The following is a 23482-nucleotide window of genomic DNA, read 5'->3' on the forward strand; positions in this document are numbered from 1 at the left end:
GTCGGCTTCCTGCTTGGTCTAGGGTTTGTTGAGAAAGGCGTCCCGCCATCCAACTTCCCTTTGTACAATGTAGATACTGAAGCCATATATGACCAAGCAGTAAATCAATACGCCGCCTTCCCGCATCCGGTGGTGGAGAAGGTGAATGAAATTGCTGCTGCTGATGATGGGCTACCTATCCTTAAGGCTTTCCTTGAACAGCCACGCTCTACTGACGGCGCTGGTCCAAGTGGAAGTGGCCCTGAAGCCTGATCCTGAAGATCCCTTCCCACTGCTAGGATAGATTTAGTTTGTATAGATTTACTTTCTTGTAGGCGGGTAGTTACCCGGCCATTCTTGTAACGAATATTTATGAAATGTAAATCTTTGTGCGGCTAAGACCGCTTGATTCATTGGATTCCTTGCTTTATAAACGTTATGACTTACATACTTTAGTTTAAATTAGCAATTTTCCAAGTGTTTAGAATAAGTTAACCTTCGAACGTGGTAGATAGGTGTGAAGTTTTGCTCCCTCTTCCGTGATTGTGCGGGTAGGACCGTCACTTGCACGTAGTAGGATGGCTAAACTTTACCATCTGACCTGCGTGTAGGTTTTCCTCATCTTTGAGGATAAGTTAACCTTTGAACGTGGTAAATGATAGGTGTGAAGTTTTGCTTCCTCTTTCGTGATTGTGCGGGTATGACCGTCACTTGCACTTAGTAGGATGGCTTAACTTTACCCATATCTGACCTCCGTGTAGGTTTTCCTCATCTTTGAGGATAAGTTAACCTTTGAACGTGGTAGATAATAGGTGTGAAGTTTTGCTTCCTCTTTCGTGATTGTGCGGGTATGACCGTCACTTGCACTTAGTAGGATGGCTAAACTTTACCCATATCTGACCTGCGTGTAGGTTTTCCTCATCTTTTTTTTTTTTTTTTTTTTTTTTTTTTTTTTTTTTTTTAGGATAACCTTTGAACGTGGTAGATGATAGGTTGAAGTTTTGCTTCCTTGTTCGTGATTGTGCGGGTAAGACCGTCACTTGCACTTACAAGGATGGCTAAACTTTACTTACATCATACCTGCGTGTAGGTTTCCCTTATTTTTAACGTTGTGTTTATGCGGGTTTTGCCTCCTTCCACACGTAACGACTTACTTCTTCCCGTTTATGTGGTGAATACCGGTACCAGTGGGAAGTTCATAAGTATAAAGGTAAACACATTATGAAAGGAGAATCATTTTCATTAGAAGTGGCTCTAGGCCTTTTCTTTACAAGTTTTGGAATTGATCTACATATAACATTTGCGTAATTGAGCTCCATTCCATGTTCTTGGGATGGGAGTGCCATCGAGCCTTTCGAGCCGGTATGCGCCCTTTCCCAGGACTTCTTTGATAATGTATGGCCCTTCCCAGACCGGGGCCAGCTTTCCCAGGCGCTCTTGGTTTGAAGCCTCGTTGTTACGCAGTATGTAGTCTCCTATATTGAAGTTGCAGAGTTTTACCCGCGTGTTGTAGTACTTTTGCATTTGTCGTTTGTAGTTCTCTTCACGCACTGCGGCTAAGTCTCTGCGTTCCTCGGTTAGCATAAGATCCAACCGTCTTTCCGCATCATTGTCTTCTGGCTGAATCAAGACCCTTGGTGAGGGTAGACCAATTTCGACCGGGACCATGGCTTCAGTGCCATAAGTGAGGCTGAACGGGGTTTCTCCCGTACTGGCCTTCTTCAGCGTTCTGTTTGCCCAAAGGACGTGTGGAAGCTCGTCCACCCAGCCGGATCTGTGTTCCGATAGTCTCTTCTTGATGCCTTCGACGATGCTCTTATTTGCTCTTTCCACCTCACCATTACCTTGCGGGTGTGCCACTGAGGTAAAGGTGTGGGTGATTTGAAGTTCTTTTAGCCACTGTTGTAGCTTCTTGTCAGCAAAGTTGGTGCCGTTATCGCTCACCAAATTCTGTGGAAGTCCAAAACGACAAATAATAAATTCCCAAATAAATTTTTTGATATGTTTCGCGGTTGTTTGGGCTAAAGGTTTTGCTTCTATCCACTTGGTGAAGTAGTCGATGGCTACCACTAGGAACTGAACATTTCCTGCTGCTGTAGGAAATGGGCCTGTCACATCGATGGCCCACTTTTGAAATGGCCATGAAGAAGTGACTGGAACAAGTTCATTCTTCGGGCGGTGCGTGTTGGGTGGGTAAAGCTGGCAAGACCTGCATTTTCTGATGTATGCCAGTGCATCCGTATGCATCCCCGGCCAAAAGTATCCCGCGTTGTTTAGCTTGGCTACAACAGCGCGGGGACCTGCGTGTACTCCACAGATGCCTTCGTGTACTTCCCTTAGGAGGTAGTCAGCATCTTGGTTGTCCACGCATCTTAAGAGTGGGACAAGAAAGTTACGTCTGTAAAGGATGTCATTGACGAGTTGATAATTTAGTGCCTTACAGCGTAGTTTTCTTGCCTGTGTTTTGGACTCCGGTAGTGTACCTGTCGCAAGGTATTTTATTATTGGTGTCATCCACGTTTCCGTGCCGGTTTGGATGACACAAATTTCCTTGTGCGGGACCGAAGGTGTCTCGAGGAGTTCAATGCGGATATCCTTTCCTAGGTGGGTAAAGGCTAATGAAGCAAGCTTGCTTAACGCATCCGCAGATTTGTTTTCACTTCGCTTGACGTGTATGACTTTGCAGTCATTGAAATCGCGCATAAGGGATTTTGCTTGCGCGAGGTACAGGGCCATTGTGTCGTTCACGGCCGTGTACGTCCCGTTGATTTGATTGGCTACTAACATGGAATCCACGTGGGCTTCCAAGTTTTTCACTCCCATCTTACGCGCAATTCTCAGCCCAGCCAGGAATGCCTCATACTCGGCTTCGTTATTCGTACTTGGAAAATCCAATCGAATAGCGTAGGTGTATTCTTGGCCCGCTGGGTTGGTTAGCTTTAGCCCTGCGCCTGAACCCTCGTTATTGGCTGCCCCATCAGTGTAGAGTCGCCAGACATCATTGATGTCTTGTGCTGGAGAGGGTTGGGCCTCTTCCTGGCACTCTTTTTCCCGCGATGCAGGCACTTCTGCAATAAAGTCGGCCAGAACCTGGCCCTTTATGGCTGGTCTTGGCTTATACTTTATCGCGTATTCTCCCAACTCAATTGCCCATTTGGCTAGGCGTCCCGATAACTCGGGTTTGCCTAGAACGTTTGCAAGTTTGAAGTTGGAGAGTATGGTGATTGGGTGACCCTGGAAATATCGTCTTAACCTGCGTGAAGCGTGTAAAAGTGCTAAGACTAATTTTTCGAGGGTAGAGTACCGGGTTTCTACATCTGTTAGGATACGGCTGACATAATAGATTGGCATCTGGATGCATTTTCGCTCTACTAGCAGGACTGCCCCGGTTGCTCTATCAGTTGCGGAAAGGTATAGGATTAACTCCTCTCCCGCTTCTGGTGCTGTGAGTGTTGGGAGTTCGATCAAGCGTGACCGAATCTCCTGAAAAGCTGCTTCCGCTTCTGGCGTCCAGCGGAAGTGCGTTTTTTTCAAACAGTTTCTCAACGTTGACACGAAGGGGAACGACTTATCCGCGTGGTTTGCCAAAAAGCGATTAAGTGCCACTAGTCGTCCGTTCAGTGTCTGAGCCTGTTTGATGGTAGTAGGTGATTCCATTTTGATAATGGCTTCGACCTTTTCAAGGTTCGCTCTGAAGCCATCTTTAGTGACGATGACCCCCAAGAACTTCCCTTCTTCCGCTCCAAAGGCACACTTGCTCGGGTTGAGCTTCATGTTTATCTTCCTGAGCGTGTTGAAAGTTTCTTCGATGTCTTTCAACATCGCTTCTGGGTCAGGGCTTTTGATGACCAAGTCATCCATGTAGACTTCCAAGTTCCTCCCAATTTGGGAATGAAACTCTTTGTCCATCAGGCGTTGGTATGTGGACCCGGCGTTCTTAAGTCCGAATGGCATCATTTGATAACAAAATGTGCCATCGGGCGTCCGAAAAGCGGTTTTGTCCTGATCATCAACGGCCATGTGGATTTGATGGTACCCCTTGTACGCGTCCAGGAAGCATTTAAGGCGGAATGGTGCCAACGAATCCACCTTAAGATCAATTTCAGGTAACGGATAACAATCTTTGGGGCATGCTTTGTTCAAATCTTTGAAATCTATGCACATGCGCCATTGTTTGTCATTCTTCGGTACCATTACGGGATTTGCAACCCAAGTTTGATATCTACTAACGCGTAAGATGCCTGCGTCAAGAAGTTCCTTGACTTGTGTTCTACACGCGTTAGTTTGTTCTGGCCCCATTACTCTGCGCTTTTGTACGATCGGTGTGACAGCCGGATCGCATTTGAGCTTATGCTCTGCCTTACTCCGGGGTACACCAGTCATGTCAGCTGGTGTCCACGCGAAGATGTCGGCGTTCCTTTGTAATAAGCGCTTAAGTAAGGTGCGAGTGGGATCAACAATTGTTGGGCCAATGGTAACGGCCTGGTCGGGGTACTTGCCATTGAAGGCCCATCTTTCTGGTTCGGTGATGGTTGGTTTAGCCATCTTTGGTTTGGGTTTAGATGAGACAGATGCGATGCATACCTGGGGAATGCCGGTGATCATCGCTACACCCTCAGCTGTTGGCCATCCCATCATGCCGTGGACTGAGGATACCACGGCGTTGAATCTTGCCATCCCGTCTCTCCCGAAGAGAATGTCGTACGTGTGGTGTGGCTTCCTCATCACGACAAAGTCTACATCCTCTGTGCGGGAGTGTTTTCCATCTGTAAGAGTGACGGGGAAAGATAGGATACCCAGGGAGGTGCTTGTGCTGCCATCAAACCCTTCCATCGAGGCGCAGATCGTCTCCAGGCGCTCCTTGTCTTCGTCATCTAGCTTGTCGAAGAACTGCCTGTACATCACCGTTGACGAGGCGCCGTTGTCAGCAAGAGTGCGAGAAGTGATGTAGTGCCCCAGCTGGCTCTTTATGACGATAGGGCCTTCTTTGCTGGGTCCTCCTGGCACTCGCGGGAAGCGCACCTCAGCTTCCTTCCATGCGCATGGTTCTGGCGTTCGCCTTTTTCTTCCTCTGATGTTGCCATGAACCATGTTGATGCTGATGTCAACGGGCTTTCGTCCGTTGCCCCGGGTACCGGTTGTCGTTCCGTCCTCCCTTCTTGATTGATGCCACCAGGTGTGCCAATCTTCCATCCTTGACGAATGCTTCAACAATGTCTTTCAAGGATGTACACTCTTCCGTACCATGACCTTTTGTCCCCTGGAAGTCACAGGATTTGCTCTGATCCGCATTAGGTCGGTGCCGGATCGCTGGAGCTTTTGGCCACGGTAGCTTTTCAGTGGCAAATATCTCCGTGACGCTTTTGGTGAGTGGCGTCCACCGGTGCTTTTGACTTGAAGGGTGTGTGTGACTTCTTCCGCCAACAAGAGGGCGAGAGCTGGATGAGGTGTCAAAGTTTACCCTTGACTGCCAGATACCTAGCTTCCTTTTTTTGTTCTGCCGGGCGATCCGGACATTGTTCTCTCTTGTCCTCTGCGTGTAGAGGTGTGTACTCTGGGGCAGATCCCTTCCCAGTTGCTTTTCCGTCTCGGCAAAGCGCTTTGCCGCCGTCATGATGGCATCCCATGTTGATGGCATGCCATCCTTACCCGTCAATGTGCGGATAAGTTCTGGGTATTCGGCGCCTTGGATGAAAGCGGCGCGAACCAGATCTTCACTTATGTTGCCGAGACTTAGCTTTTTGGAATTGAAGCGGGTGATGAAGTCTAGTAAAGATTCATCCTCCTCTCTCACGCAGTTGAGGATCGTCCACTGTTCTTCAGTGTACTTCCTCTGTTGGCTGAAGTGCTGGCTGAACTTGTTCTGAAAGTCCGCCCAGTCATATATGTGGTGGACCGGTAAACGATCGAACCATGCCCTGGCTGCTCCGACCAGAGTCATCTGGAACATGTAGCACCACGTGGGTTCCGTCCAGTTGCTGACGGTAGCCCCCGCAATGAACCTGTTCAAATGGTCGTCTGGGTCGGATAGACCATCATAAGTGCCAATGTTGGACATCTGTTTGGCACTTCTCGGGGCGATTGCTTCCGCAATGTCCCTTGCGAATTTTGACTTTCCTGCATTTGTAGCAGTTGGTCTAAAGGCTTTGGAGAAGTCACGCGTGTTTCTCTCCGCAGTTGGTTTAAAAGCTTCCCCAAAATTCCTTTTTGGTTGGACGTCCGTTTCCTTACGCTTCCCTTTCGCCTTATGGCGAGGGTTTGCGTCGGTATCGGACTCCTCACTCTCGTCGTCTGAGTACTCGCACTCACTTCTCATATTGAGGTGTTGGCGAGTACTGCCGAATTCGTCAGCCTGTTGAACTGAACGCAAGCGTTCATCCAATTCAGCTTGGAATTCTCTTTGACGTGCTTCGGCCCACGCCTTCACTTGATCTAGTGTTTGGCGAGGGGCCCTCGTTCGTTTTTCCAACTGGGCGTCAGTGAACCCCAGTGGAATATTTACTGCACTTGCCCCGGCTTGGGTAGTCGGGGTAGTGTTCGTAAGATTTGTGTAACCGCCGGTGTTCCCCCCAGTTGCTGGGGTTGTGGTTACCGGGGTTTCTTGGTCGGTTACTGGCCTTTGGACCGGAGTAACGTTAACCATTTCTTCAGAAATTTTGAAAAAACTAAAATAGTTCTAGCTTTTATGCACGGATGGCGCCAATGAAGAAACACTAAGTGAACCCTGGACAGATTATAGATAATCTGGGGGTTAAGTAATGTTTCCCACGGATGAGATCTAGCTGAGAAGGTTGTTCTTCAGGAGACCTGCAAAACAGACACCGTAAGCTCGTCACTGAGAAGGGGGGGGGGTTCCTCCTTGTGACCACCCTCCGGCGTGAGAATCAGACTAGATTGCTCTGAATATAAGAGTATATTAAGAGATTGCTAGATAAGATTGAGATATCAGATGATGTCCTTACCATTCCAAGGTGTTGGAGTATTTATAGCCGAAGGTAGGTTTCCAAGCAGGTACAGCCGGCTGAATAGTATTCCTGTTCTACCAACAGTGGACGTATGCACAGGCCATGCTGGTTGGTGGATAGGTTACGGCCAACAGTAACAAGGTCGGCTGTATACTGTTCCTTTACTGCCGGCTACGTACTGTTCCACCAACTGTAGGCTGCGCACGTCCCCTCGTAAGGGTTGGTGAGTAGGCAGCGGCTAATAGTGACAAACAGTATTAGAGGGTGCTCCTCCTCGTATTGTTGTCGGTGAGCTGTCACCCTGTGATTAGTTCATGGGCTGCTCTGGTCAAACTGTCTGTTCCGTCCATACCTTAGTAGGTATAGTACGAAAGACCTTCCAGAAGCATACGGACTGGCTCATTTAGGCGTGAGTGTTCCCGCCTTGCTCATTCCTTCATGTGACAACTGAAGTAACGAATGCCTTGTGCGTGTAACCTTGCTGTTAGTGCGGGTAGCCTTCCCTGATGGCTTGTATCCGCAGCTGCGGGAACAGGCGGGGTACTTCACCATTGGGAGGCTTTCCCTGCGGGTACAGCTGGCGTACTGCGCGTAAGGTTCTTTGAGCATGGTGGGTCCTGCTGGAGCAGTTGGTCATCGCACAGACGTCCCTGTTCAAGGTGAGTCTTGCGGGTCCAACTGGGCTCTGCTGGGACCTACATCTTCACCCTGTGTAAAGTAATATGATAATTTGTTACAGAAGTTCAGATTTTGTTTTCTGCATTATTAGCATTACTCATAGCTGTCATTTTTTATGGTATATTTTAATTGTTCTATGGAGAAAAATAAAAAATTTAAAAACAAATCAAAGAGTCAATGCTTATCGGTTTTAGCTTGTTGCCCGTTTACCTTTTTCTGTATCGATGTTATAGTATCTTCATAATAAAATTATTTAATATAAATAGATATGTGAGGGGTGATTGCGAGTGCCAAGAATTATAATAAACACCAGGCGTTTTATACATTACTTTAAGTAATTTCAAGAATATTTTTTGAAGTTATAATCATTTGCATGAGACTTGTAGTTGACAAAAATGAGTTATTGCTTTCCATTCAATTACTCCAAGAATCTCTTTTGAACCCAAATTCCTTTCGTGTAATCAACGTTATTCTTAATCACCACCACTATTTATTCATGCATTCCGTTCTCGTCTTCATTCGCTAAACATCCATCTATCATATCACTCTCTTCTTTTTATAGTTTCCTTATTCAATTTGTTGGAGGCTATTTTTCTGCAATACTGCTCTCCACCAGGTACGTCTCTTGTTTTTCGAGTTTTATTTGTTTGGATGATTAATATTCAGAAGCAAATAAGTTAATATGAAATATAACTATTAACAAGAAAAAATGTTTACATTATTTTAAACTTTTTTAGTTCTAAGGGTGTTCATTATTCAACTCAGATTCGACATTTCAAAATTCGACTTGATTTGAATTTGATTTCTAATATTCGAATTTGAGTCTAACGAATTCATGATTTTCAATTCAATTTGATTCAAATTCAAATTATACATACATTTCTTTATTTTTATATATACACACACATATTCGATTCGTTGAACACCCCTATAATCCAACATGATTTTGGCATAGTAAACATCCCTGCTTATGGGAAATATATGGTGCTTCCATTTACATGATTAACAACATATCCTAAATTTTGAAAATTGATCTACGACTAAGTAGGATATGCCCAATGCAAAGTAATATGATGTCTTTTGGTTAAGCTAAAACATCATATCTATACTATATATAATGAATGAAATAAGGGCAAATTAAGACACTTGATTTTAAAGGATTTACTAATGTTTAAACACATGGTACAACATAAGGTAAAGAAGTCATTGTAGCATAAAACATCAAGTATTTTCCATTTTCCTTCAAAAAAGTTACAACTTTTCCCCTTCAACTTTAATTAATTTATATAAATTTAAAGAAAAGTTATAAATTTGGTCCTTCATCTTTTAACTATCTATTCTTTATAATTTCATTTTTAACCCAAATACTTCCACGATTTTTAAATGGTCATAACTTTTTCGTACATTAATATTTTTTTAAAAAAATTGCACCATAAAAACGAGCATTTAATTCTCTTTAATTTGAGTATGATATTGTCATAGTTTCTTTTCTGTTAAAAAAATAAATTTTACGTATATGCATTTCACGTCCGGTTTTGATGGTTTTAAATTAAACCCTGAGCCAAGCCATTATTAACGGTTTCTGGTCATCCAAAACTGAAACTAGACCGTTGAAAATAGAAACCCAACAAAACCAAACCATTAACGATGGTTAGGTTTCGTTTTCGTTTGTACTTTGATATTAAATTGAGTTTAAAATAAGAACTATAAATTTTCTTATAACAATAAATGGTTTCACGGTTACAACGGAACAACAAGCACCCATAAATCTACATGATTACCAAGGTATGTATTTCCCGCAACATCGCGCTGGCACCCATCTAGTAATATGTTATAGAAGTTTATTTTCTACATTATTGGTATTACTTATATTTTGGTTCAAGCTAAAACATCATAGAAAAGTTAGAAACAATATATATTCCTGTCCTATCTTCACTGGCCAAAGCGTTAATCCTTTTTATTGAAAGTTAATCCTAATTAGTCATTGTTGTGAAAGTCATATATAGGGTGAACAATACAAGAGTGAAGAGGTATGTTTAATTTATGAGTATGCTTATCGGTTAAGTAGCGGCACAACTTGTTGCCCATTTGCCTTTTGTATCGATGTAAACACTACTTTGTATTGCAATATATCTCTAAAATTTATAGATATTCTAAAAAAAACATATTTATCTAGTTGTTTAAATTATAGATATTAGAAGTTTGAGTTACCGTATCTTTAAAACATTATTTAATATAAATAGATATGATAGGGGTCAAGAACTATTATAAACCAAAAGAGTCAATCTTGGTTGAGATCAAATTCCGTAGTATTTGTATTCTTGAGCCCGATTTCCAACATATGGTTTCTTGTAAAACCAGAAAACTTATTATATGAGGATATTTGTGGTTATACGAGTTTTGTAACGCATATATTTCTTTATATAATGTAGTTGCAATGGAACAACTTAAGCATTTCAGTCACGAGCATATGCTACACCTTGTCATGTTGCAGCCTGTCCACGACGATAAAAACTCTGACGAAGAAGATAATGATGATGGAGATGAAGATGAATATAAAGATGAAGACCGTATTGTGGAGAAGGACCATTATGGCATATGCAAGATGTGTGAGGAAGAGATCTATTCATTTCATCTATGTTACTACACTTGCAATGATTGCGACTACTCTTTACACAAGTTCTGTGCAGAACTGCCTGAAACCCAACAAAACCACCCATTACATCCCGGACATGGTCTTGTATTGTCAAAGATTTTTGGCGCATACAGGTGTCATATTTGTAAACTTAAGCGAAAAGTGGCCTACTGGTACTATTGTTCTATCTGCATATTCCTGGTGGACATAATATGTGCAACCATGTCTGTACAAAAGATGGACCACCCAAGTCACCCTCACCAATTACAGCACTATTTTGGTCGGATAAAATCTTGTTGTAGTGCTTGTGGTGATGAACATAGCGGGACCTTCTACCATTGTAACACATGTCCTTGGTTCAGGATCCATTTGAGTTGCGCTTTGCTTCCGGCCAAGTTACTTATCCAACAGTCTACAAATGAGAATTTCAGCCATTCTCATTTACTTACCCTTTCCTATTCCTTTCCTTATATTGACGTAAAGGCTAGGTGGTTTCCCTGTTGTAGAGTTTGTCAAAAAGGTTTTCATATGAACGAACCAGAAGATGAATCTGGTTTTGATATGTACGAATTGGAAGACAAATCTTACCTATGGCATTATAGATGCGATAAATGTCGAATATTACGTCCATATTAGTTGTGCGACTTCAAAGAAAGATGCGTTTATGTCTTCTGTCTTGATGCCCGCAGGTTGTTATTTATTATTTTCTTTTCAATAGTAGATACCGTGCTGGTTAATTAGAGCTTAGCTAACGAAACATCATTCGTGAATCATGCTATGGAAAAACTTACAAAAATTTCAAGGACAATGATCATCCTAATCTCATTCACTGTCCATTTGCTAATGAAAATGTCAACCTTCTCACACACCATTTTCTCAAAAAAGGTGAATCAGTTATCAAAAGGAAGACTGATGGTGAAATGTTTTGTCATCCACACCCGCTGGTTCTTTTTGACACATTTCCTAACGGGTTAGTTTCTCTTCATGATCCCATGAAAAAAGTGGAACTACTTTGTGACGGATGTGTGAGACCAATTGCCAGTGTGCCCTTTTATAAGTGTTTCAAACATGATTGTGATTTTGTTCTTCATAAGTGGTGCACTAGGCTACCCTCTCAAATACAAGACCACCCCCACCATGCAAAGCATACACTTGTTTTCATGCCAAAGATCCCTCCAAACTCCTTAAGTTTGTTTGGATGTGATATTTGTTGGTTACGTTGCAATGGTTTTGCATATGGATGCATGCAATGTGAATATTATGTGGATATCCATTGTGGCTTCATACCTGATGTAATCACACATGAAGCCCACCCTAACCATCTTCTATCAAGATTTAAAGCTTCATCAGTTGATCACAAATGTTGTAAGGCATGTGGGTGGGGTATGGAAGGAATCGGATTTCATTGTCACATATGTGATTTCTATCTGCATTCGAATTGTGCTTTGTTATTACCAAGAACAATAAGGCACAAGTACGATAAACATCCATTGACTCTCAGATACTATCCCGCTGAGAACTATATTGGCGAATACTTTTGTGAGATTTGTGATGATGAGTTTGACCCGACAAGGTGGTTCTATCATTGCAGCACGTGTGCCTACTCTATGCACACTGCTTGTGCCCCCTTAAAGCATCAGTGTGAGCGGTCGACCTCTTTCGTTAGTCCCGTAATTTATTATTATTTAAATGTCAAGTTTGGAAGAAGAATTGAGTTAAGATGTCACCCCTACCTTGTAACCTTTGTACAAGGTATTAAGGATGACGGCCAATGCATTCAGTGTGATAGAGATTTGCAGTATAACATGATCTTTAAGTGCTTCCAATGCAAGTTTGCACTTCATTACGGGTGTGGGTTAGAGTGTGTTCAAGAAACACCAGATACAAGTATCTGACTTTTGTTGTTAAATTTTAATTGCAAATCTATGTCATAATTTGTTTTATTATATATTCACTTGACTTGACTTTAATGCATCACTTACTATTTAATCGTAATCTTAACTGTTAATAACGCCATATCTAAATATAATTCAATTTAGGATGGTGTAGATGGAAAGCAGCCACAAATATATTATGCGACAAGAGTTTTCCAACTAAACTAAAGGGAAAATTTTATCGGGTAGCAGTTAGACCTGCAATGCTATATGGAACAGATTGTTGGGTCATCAAGAAGGCACAAGTGCGGAAGATGGAGGTAGCAGAGATGAGAATGCTACGCAAGATGTGTGGGCACACGAGGTTAGACCGAATAAAAAACGTTGTGTTTCGAGAGAGATTAGGGGTAGCTAACATATCAGACAAGATAAGAGAGAGGATATTGAGATGGTTTGGACATGTGAAGAGAAGACAGACGACGAATCCGGTTAGATCCGTAGAAAAAATTACTATAGAGGGGAGTCGGGGTAGAGGACGACCTAAATTGACATGGGATGAGAGGATTAGGCATGATTTGATAGACCTAAACCTCCCAGATGGTTGGGGATAGGAATTCTTGGAGAAGTAAAATTAAAGTTAAGGATTTTTAGAGAGAAGTGAATATCTTAGGGGCTTCTATTTACCTTATTTTTTGTCACACACCATTATGGTATTTTCTTTTCATATATATATTTGTGTGTGTGTGTGTGTGTGTGTATATAGTATTATCTCTTTTACTAGGCGCTTTTATCAATTATACTATATTTGAACTTTGATTTCCATTTATATTGCCGCATACATATGTAGTTAAAAGCTGAGGGTCTCTCTGAAAGCCACCTCTCTATCCAATTGGATAGAGGTATGGTGTGCCTATATCCCACCCTCCCTAGACCCTACTTATAGCTTGGCTGGCTATTGGTGAGACTTTACTGGATATGATTGATTGATTGAATTCAATTTATATTTCTTCTATTGCTTGAATACTTTTACTATGTTACATTTATTGTCACACCCTCAAAATCCACTAACGGAGTTTTACCGTCAGAGAGTGTGAACTAACAGGATCGGAATCATTAGTTATAATGAAACACCAAAAATAAAGTTTTCAAACAACCAAGACATCAAGTCTTAAGTAAAAATGCGGAAGCGTAAATCGTAAACCAAAACAGTTGCGCCACACAGGACGACTTAAAAACACAAGTTGTCAAGACAGAAATTAAAAGCAGTTTTTAAAACAATGATGTTTAGCGAATGCATGTCCTAAACCGTGCGCCCGCCTCGGCTACCTGAGAATAACATACTAAAAGTGTCAACACAGGGTTGGTGAGTTCACAAGTTTATATAAATAAAGCGTTTGCGTTTGAGTTTATGTTTTGCGTTTGTGTTTGCGTTTGCGTTTGCGTTACCAGATAGTGTTAAGTCAATTTATATATCAATAGGTAGCTAACCTATCAACAAGTATTACTAAGTGTTCGACACCGAAGCTGACTGTTTATCAATTGCCTTGCCACCATGTCAACCACGACCATGGTAATGTGTTAGCCAAGATTACACCCACTCGACACCGAAGCTGACTGTTTATCAATTGCCTTGGAGTATGTTATCTCCCCCAAATAAAAGCGTTTAAAAAGAGTAAAAGGGGGACGTGAAACTCACTGTTTGCGAAGATAACCAAAAAGATCCGAGAAAAGATGTGCGTCATAGAAAATCCTCACTAGTGTTCTAAAAACAAAAACGAGATTTTCTAAGTATTTAAACTACGAGTGAATCCCTAGACTCGACACATACAACTTATGCATGAGATGCGTTTCGTGTTTCGTTTGTGAAATAAGTGCGACTCGACAAACACGTTGGTGATACGTTACATGTGTGAACAACTACTTAAGTGTCAAGTATTAACATTTTACATTACTAGCAATTATCCCCCACAAGGGCAATTTGGTCAAAACATAGCAAACATCGATCGGTTATGCACTTTTCATGACAATTTAAATAATACAGCAGCTAAATTATCTATGCATATTTTCACTCGACAAGATTACTCTTATTAATAAATTCTAACAAGTCAAATAAATCACCAAAAATCATCACAGAAGCACACGTGAGTTAGGTTTCTATACCTATTTTTATTATATTTTCATCATATATGGTTTTATCACAAAGATCAAAACATCACAGCAAACACACAACAATCATTATCATGCGCAACAGAATGTTATTTGTTATTCCCGTTAAATGACAAATCCAATTAATGCAAGACCAATTGGGTTAGGTTCCTAACTCAATTTATTTTCTTCCAGAAGTGGAACCAACCCATTTGGTTTTGTAGTTTATGAGATATCTTAGTCGCAAAACAGCCTAACAGCAGGTCTCCCAAATCAGCCTTGCACAACAGTTTTGTAAAATAATAAAAACAAACTTTTATACGTCTAAAAATTACAAACTCGGACTTTTCAGAAACTAGACTCGACCTAGTATATTATAGAATCAAAAATCGCATCAAAACATAACATTAACATCGAGTTACAGTCGTCCAAACACGAATTCAATAATCTGTCCAGCATCAGTTTTCATCAAAACTCAATAAACAATTAACCTATGAACTAACAATCATGCATGTAACCCTAAATCATCAACAAACAACATATTTAACACTTAGGGTTTATGTTTACAGGTTTAATCATACAATTAAATGATAGAATAAATTAGATATGAAGCTTATTTACCTAGTTATCACCTTGGATCCTTCAACAACCTTGTAAACAACTTGTACGTGTATGTGTGTGTGTGGTAATTGGCCGAGAATGGTGAAGGGGGGGGGGGGGGGGGGCTGCTGCCGTCGTGTAGGGGGGAGGGAGAGAGTGGGATTAGGGTTGGGTGATTATGTTGTTTATATATTTATTAAATATAATACATGTTACAAATCACCCCCTAAACTTCAAGTGAACTTAATTCTAGCATAACTAGTTTATAATATCCATAATAAGAGGTTATACTATGCAAGCACACAATCATATGTCAACATAACACATATTTATACCGAGCACTTGTTTATGTTATATATTGTTTGTTCACCAACGGTTTGAGTCGACTCGTGTGTGTCTCGATGGAATTCTGAAAGACTACTTGTGTAGTGATTGTCATGCGTCATCTAAACCCTTGTTTAAATGTAATGAGATATGCGTTACAGTTCGTGTGATCTTAAGTTTGAATTAACGGAGTTCGGATTAACGGAGTTAACCTGAAATTGACGAGTGTCACATTTATTAAGGACACGTCGGATTCCCGCTCAAATGTTTGAATGATAGAATATATTTGTTATTTATAGATAGAATATCATAGTTATTATTTTCCTTTTATGTTGTAAATCACATCCCTACAATTGTGGATGCTCTATGTATATATTGATATTCTATAATGGAGTAACAAACATTGGTTGAATTACCAAGTTTATATGGTATCATCCAGGACACACAAACCCTAGCATAAACCAGCCGCCATCACCTTCCCAACACACTCCGGCGACCTACTCGTCTCCACCTTTCTGCCAACATCCATGGCATCCAACAATGCACTCTCTTCTCCTACATTCACTACCATCCCTTTAAACACCCCCTCCTCCCTCACAATGGTTACTCTGCCCGCATCTCTAAAATTAACCGACACCAACTACATCAGTTGGAAAACCCAACTTGAAGCCATCCTTCATGGATTAGATCTCCACACGTACATCGATGGTACCCTACCTGCACCCAAACCAACTGTTGACAAAGACGGGAAATCAGTTCCTCATGCCGACTGCATCGCTTGGTTTCGCCAAGATCGACTCCTCTACAGAGCCATTGTCGGCAGCCTATCTTCGAATATTGTCCTGTTAGTCACAAATGCTAAAACATCCCTTGAAACCTGGGAAATTCTTTCCTTAACACATATGCCTCCTCTTCTAGAGGCCATATAAAACAATTGAAATACCGCCTCAAACAAACTACCAAAGGTTCCACTCAATCCATAACCGACTTTATGCAATCGGTTAAAGTTATCGCTGATGAGCTTGCTATCCTCGGTAAACCGAAAGATCCTGAAGACATAACTGATATAATTTTAAACGGTCTCGACCAAACCCTATACAAATCAGTGATTGATGGAGTTCATGCTCGCGAAACCCCTATCTCGTTTCATGAACTTCACGAAAAACTCATAAACCAGGAGTTAACCATAGCCCAACAACCTTCTCCTGCATCAACCCTTCACCAACCAACTACGGCTTTCGCAGCCTATACCCGCCCACCACACAAACCGTGGCATGCCCGATCATCCACTCAAACCAGCGGTATTTTACCAACACCGCCAAAGAACCCGGCTACCACATCCCCTCATAACCCCCAGCCGTCCATTCCTTGGAAAATGTCAGTTTTGCTTCAACAAGGGTCATTACCTAACTTCTTGCCATGCCTTCAAGAAAATGCATCCCAACATCAGTTTACCTCCTTTGCCAAAAGGTGCATACACTACACATCCTCAAGCAAATATAATGAATGTTCCAAGCACTACAGTTGGTGAAAATCGTCCATGGCTATTTGATAGTGATGCTTCTCATCACATCACCAATGATCTCTCTGCATTATCTCTGCACGCTCCATATGATGGTACCCAAGAACTTATTATTGGCATGGTTCGTCTCTTACTATTACTCATGTCGGTTCTTTAACTCTTCACTTTGACACCGTCACACTTGTTTTACACAATGTTCTATGCGTTCCATCTATCTCACGTAACATTATATCTATTTCTCGTTTATGCTTTGATAACAATATACTAATTCAATTTTTTTCTCTCAATTTTGTTATCAAGGATTGCCACTCCCACCTCCCCCTCCTTCGGGGAACAACTAAACACGGGATTTACGAGCTTCGTGCGAAATCGCAACCTTTCGTTTTTCATGTTCAACGTAATAAAGCATCCTTGTGGCATCATCGGCTTGGACACCCACATTCACAAGTGTTGCATTATTTATCTTCTAGCATTTCATCCATTGCTTTTAATAGTGATTCGTGTAATTCTTGTTGCACTAATAAAAGTCATAAACTTCCTTTTAATGTTTCTTTAATTACATCTAATGCACTGTTGCACATTTTATTTTCGGATGTATGGTCCTCACCCGTTCTTTCATACGATGGCTACAAATATTACATAATTTTGTAGATCATTATACTAAATATACATGGATTTATCCACTTAAAAAGAAGTCTGATTCTCTCACCACGTTCATTAATTTCCAATGTCTAGTTGAAAACTATTTTCAACAAAAAATAAAACAATTATTCTCGGACAATGGAGGCGAATATATCAAACTAGCTTCTCATCTTGCCTCTTGTGGTATTTCTCACCTCACATCCCCACCTCATACTCCCGAACATAATGGCTATGCTGAACCCCGACATCGTCACATAGTTGAAACGGGTCTATCTCTTTTATATCACACCAAAATTCCCCTTAAATTTTGGCCTTTTGCTTTCACCACCGCCACCTATTTAAGCAATAGATTACCAACATCAACTCTAAAAAATGACTCTCCTTTCCTTCGTTTATTCCAACAATTACCAAACTATGACAAACTTCGTAGTTTCGGTTGTGTTTCTTATCCTTGGCTTCGACCCTACAATTCTCATAAGCTTCAACCAAAATCTAAACAGTGTATTTTTGTAGGCTATTCGTCTACTCAAAGCGCTTATTATCTACTTGAACCCCAAACCGAACGAGTTTACGTCTCCCGTCATGTTCACTTCGTTGAAACACAATTTCCCTATGAAACCTTATCTTCCTCATCTACTCCCCCATTTCCTAACCCAGACACATGGTTACCTTTATCTATTATTTACCACCCTTCCCAAACCACAAAGCACACTCCCACCATCACTGATCCTCTTGTCCAACCTAACCAGCCTCCACAAAAACCCAATCCTTCCACCCCTACCTGAATACCATCCACGACCTCATCTACTCCACCAATTTCCACTCAACCTCTACCAACCTCACCTAGTCAAACTACCCAATCAAATGCACCATTACATAATTCCCATACACCAATACCATAAGTGACCCAATCAACTACTTCACCACCAGATTCGCAACCCCAAAATCACCCTCCAACCGACACCGATCTAACGTCCTCCCCTCCTCGCATCAGTAAGCCTAACCCCAAATACCATAATGAGAATTTCATACTTTACAATACAACCACTTCCCCCTGTATCGAACCATCCACAATAACCCAAGCTCTTAAAAGTCCCCTTTGGCGTAAGGCCATGCAAGACGAGTTTGACGCTTTACAACGCAACCAAACTTCGTCCTCAGTGCCACCCGAATCAACACCAAATCTTGTTGGGTGCAAGTGGGTCTTTCGCACTAAATACAAACCCGACGGCACCGTCGATCGTTTAAAAGCTCGTTTAGTTGCTAAAGGCTTTCACCAACGTCCCGGGTTAGATTACGTTGAAACTTTTAGCCCGATCATTAAACCCGCCACTCTCCGTCTTGTTCTTTCCCTCGCTACTTCTCACAATTGGTGTCTCCGTCAACTCGACATCAATAATGCCTTCCTTCAAGGCACACTAACCGAGGACGTATTCATGTCCCAACCACCCGGCTTCGCCGACACCCGTCTCTTCCCAAACATGTATGCAAATTACAAAAGGCTATATATGGCCTTCGTCAAGCATCGCGTGCATGGTATGATGAATTGAAGTCATACCTTCTCTTAGTTGGTTTCAAACCAACTATATCTGATCCTTCTCTATTTATTAATCATGTCACCAAATCTCCAATCTTTCTCCTCGTTTATGTCGACGATATTATCCTCACTGGTCCGAACACTTCTCTTATCAATTGTTTCATTAATTCTCTCGCCACTCGTTTTTCTCTTAAAGATCTTGGTCCTCTTTCCTACTTTCTTGGTGTCGAAGTCATCCCACACAATAATGGTCTTTTCCTCTCACAATCTAAATATATTCTTGATTTGTTAAATCGAGCAAACATGAGTGATTGTAAGCCGGCTACCACACCAATGTCCTTCTCGGACCATCTTAACACTACTGACGGCACCCCCCTCTCCTCACCAACTGAATGTCACGCCTTTGTTGGTGCCCTACAATACTTGTCTTTCACGAGACCCGATGTTGCTTTCGCGGTTAACAAGTTTTCTCAATTTATGCATTCACCAACAAACATACATTGGGCAGCCCTCAAGAGGTTACTTCGCTACCTTCATGGAACCTTTCAACATGGGATAAACTTTAAACGCCACTCACCGCTACATCTTCACGCGTTTACAGACTCGGATTGGGCTAGTGACCGACCTACTTATCGTAGCACAACGGGGTACATTGTTTATCTTGGATCAAATCCAGTTGCTTGGAATTCTAAACGTCAACTTACATTAGCGCGATCCTCCACGAAGCAGAATTTCGGGCTGTTGCTTCTGCTACAACAGAAGTAAAATGGTTAATGTCTCTTTTATACGAACTAGGTTGCAAGTCCACTGTTACACTTGGCATTTACTGTGATAATTTGAGTGCCACGCATTACTCTGCAAACCCGTTATTTCACTCATGCATGAAACATCTCGCTCTTGATTTTCACTTTGTACGAGAAATGGTTCAAAAAGGTATCATACGTGTCACTCACATCTCTGGTGATGATCAGCTGGCTGACACCCTCACTAAACCGCTACTAAAAACTCGTTTTCATAATCTCTTATCCAAGATTGGACTTATTTCTCGATAGTCCATCTTGCGGGGGCATATTAAGGACACATCGGATTCCCGCTCAAATGTTTGAATGATAGAATATATTTGTTATTTATAGATAGAATATCATAGTTATTATTTTCCTTTTATGTTGTAAATCACATCCCTACAATTGTGGATGCTCTCTGTATATATTGATATTCTATAATGGAGTAATAAACATTGGTTGAATTACCAAGTTTATAACATTGACGTCAAAAAGAGAACCAAATTTGAAAATCCAAAGTACATGTAACTTACGCTTGTTATTAAAAGAAATAAAATAGAAATAGAATTATCCTATTTAACTTTGGGTTTTGTTCTTCCTGTTCACGGATGTTTACTGTTTAAATCAATGGGATTTTGCACCCATGAAGAAGAAGAAGAAGAAGAAGAAGAAGAAGAAGAAGAAGAAGAAGAAGAAGAAGAAGAAACCAAAAGTAGTGTTTGGTGATTAAATAACGTACAAAAGTAATAAGAAATATGCTAAAAAAAAGAGAGTACTACTTGGGTATAAATCAAGAGTATAAGGATAGTATAGGCAGCCTAGTGTTTGTTTCACATGGCCAGTCATGTGAAACATTTGAGCTTTGACATGGGAGGGGTAAGTGAAGATTTGGGATGAAGGTCGCAGGTCTCATGTTCGAATCAATTCTAACCAGATTTTAAAGCAGTAAGTCTTCGAGCGATGGGCTTTCCCCGAAACAAGATATGGTTGGCTTGGGAAAATTGTTTCTTTCTAAAAGTTTTTTTCAGCATGGTCGATAATAATGAAATTGGAATTTTGTAATAAAATTCCAATGAATAAGAGATGAGCAAATGGATGATAAATTTGCGGTGAACACAATGATAAAAGACAATTTCATAAAATGATTGGTGCTAATAGACCAAAAATCATTTGCGTATAACTGGCCAGAGGTCCATATAGAACTAGGATGACCATAGGCCCAATTGTGAAAGACCCAAATTTAAATTCATCAAGATTTGATCCAACTTAAACTTTTACATTCCAACATGTTTCTCGAAATGACTTTATTTCTTTCGAATGATAACATATCACGTATTTAGAAAATGTAAAAGATATTAAATAAATTATGGATTGTAAATTCTCATAATTAATTTAACTTTAACTAAAGGGTCGTCATATTCAAACACCACCCCTATGGTGTGTTAACAACTCTAGACGGTTTGTATAGGGGCTATACGAGTCGTATAACACTCACATGACTAACTAATGTACAGATGGCTACTTTTCCAGTCTATACAGGTCGTATATCCCATATACGAGCGGTATAAGCTTCAAACACCTGACACTCTCCAACATAAAAGAACAAAATTGTGTATCTATACGGCTATACAGCTCGTATAGCCTCTATACGAGCTGTATAGGCACATATGATGTCTAAATACCTATATGATGTGAGAATAACTTATGCCTACCTAAATCTTGGGCAATTTTTAACTAACATTTTGAAAACCAAAAGTAGAAGTAGCATGTTACTAAAAGGATGGAAAACTGAGATTCCAAAGGGATAGGGTATATCCCAAAATGTAAATGTGTTTTAAATGTGTCCCCATACCTTTTTTCTTCCTTTTGAAACTATTTTAACTTGGGTAACAAAGTAACAAAACCATGGCTGAATGTAGTACACTAACCAAATTTCATCACATGTGTAATCAAATAAACAAGGTTGTACCAGTGTTTCTCTTTATTCATATAAATGATAAAATATAAGTACTAGATACACAATATAAAAAAAGGTTAAAAAAATTTAGTTGTGGTTAAAAGTTTTCGTGGTGTTTAGAGGGATGCGGGGATCCTTGGTCGGTTTTTGGCTAAAAACCGAACCAGAAACTAAAATTTGGTTTTAGATTTTGTGAAAACCGTTCGACGGCTTTTGCGGATTCTGTTTTCAATTTTTATTTTCGTTTTTTTTTTCGTTTTCAACTTATTTTTTTTATCCAAGAAAGAAAAGGTGGATTGAAATAATAAAATTTAGCATAAAAGTTTGTGTTTATTGATGGTTAATTGTTTACTGTATATTTGGGTTAAAGGCCTAAAATATATAGGTTATATTATTTAAACTTTTATAATTTACTTGAAAGCCAAAATAGGGAATGAAAGTTCATAAATTTTCTTCGGTTCGGTTTTATTGCTTTTAATTATATGTGAAACCGAAACGAATCAAAAGTTTAGTTTTTACATGAATATAAAATCAAACAGACGGTTTTCGTTTGGGTTCAATTATTTATGTGATATGAAATTTATTTGTGCTCCAAGGTTCATCCCCTAACTTGTGGAAACTTTATCTACTATAAAGGTATTCATATAATTTCCACTAAGCAGACAAAGTTGAGTTATGTGTCAAATTTATCTTTTGAACAGCAATGAGAAGTGAGAACCCAATTTTGATCTTGCTAGACAGTAGACACATGGAAAAAGAAGTTAATATATAAATTCACAAAAGTTCATTTGTATAAAGTTATAGATTTATTTTTTATGATCATTGACTATCATTTTAGTTTATACTTTTTATTTATAAGTTTAATCTGCCATAAATATAAATAACTATTCTTTATCATTAAATTTCATAACATAGTTCACATGTAATAAACCTTTCAATCATTTTGTTTAAGACAGATCGATCTTAAAAAGATCATTGCTTACTCCTCAGTAGCTCAAATGAATCTGGTGACTATTGGTATGTTTAGTCTGAACATCATATATTGTCATATGTCATTTCATGAAGCAATCTTTATTTTATTCATCATCATATTGACACCAAAATTAATATTAATACGTGTTCATATTCATACAAAACTTATTGATAGTAACTAGGTCAGTAAATGAACCAAACGTTTATTAAACTGTTTGGTGAGAAGTTCGTTTATGTTTGTCTATTTAATAAATAAACGAGCATGAACAAAAAAATTGTGCTCGTTTAACTAAAGGAACAAATGTGAACACATGTTTTGTTTGCTCATTTATTTTCGTGAGCATTCGTTTATGTTTGTTTATGTCCGTTTATTTATGTTTCTCACATATTAATAGAAAATATTAAATATAATCTAGATGAGCCAACTACTTAATGTTTTATATTTGTTCGTTTTTGTTTATTTAAGTGTATTCATTTATATTTGTGTTCATTTACTTTTGTTCATATATCTTTGTTTATCATTGTTCATTTATGTACGTAAACTGTTCGTTTAAATTTTAAACCAGCGAACATATTAATTTGTTAAGCGGACGAATATGAACACAAATCTTTGTCCGATTAAGTGTCCGTTGTTCGTGTTCGTACGATTCATTTACATGCCTACTCGTAACATATGTGTTTTCTATCGTTTTGTTATAGACATGGTATGGAAAGTACCACAGATAACTAAAAGTTGAAGTGTCCTTGAGATCTATTTGAGTTGTGGAATGTGACTCATGAAACTTTAGAATAATCAAAACATATATGATATATGTAACTCATAAAACATAGTTATGAATAGTAAACGAATGAAACATGATTTATTTAAAG

General features: G+C 39.9%; 1 protein-coding gene across 1 annotated transcript; it reads left to right on the plus strand.

Moving 5' to 3' along the window:
* Positions 1–10917: 10917 nt before the first annotated feature.
* LOC143544979 (uncharacterized) lies at positions 10918–12213 on the plus strand. Its single transcript, XM_077036947.1, has one exon. The coding sequence runs from the start codon at positions 11178–11180 to the stop codon at positions 12150–12152; it is 975 nt and encodes a 324-aa protein (XP_076893062.1). The 5' UTR covers positions 10918–11177; the 3' UTR covers positions 12153–12213.
* Positions 12214–23482: the final 11269 nt, after the last annotated feature.

Source organism: Bidens hawaiensis, unplaced genomic scaffold, assembly GCF_021521415.1.
Source record: "Bidens hawaiensis isolate Kalapana, Puna unplaced genomic scaffold, B.hawaiensis_p1.1 tig00013805_1, whole genome shotgun sequence".
Lineage (NCBI taxonomy): Eukaryota > Viridiplantae > Streptophyta > Magnoliopsida > Asterales > Asteraceae > Bidens > Bidens hawaiensis.

What these genes read in the sequence shown, in the direction of transcription:
- LOC143544979 (XM_077036947.1), top strand. Translation starts at nt 11,178, where the DNA reads ATGTTTTGTCATCCACACCCGCTGGTTCTTTTTGACACATTTCCTAAC.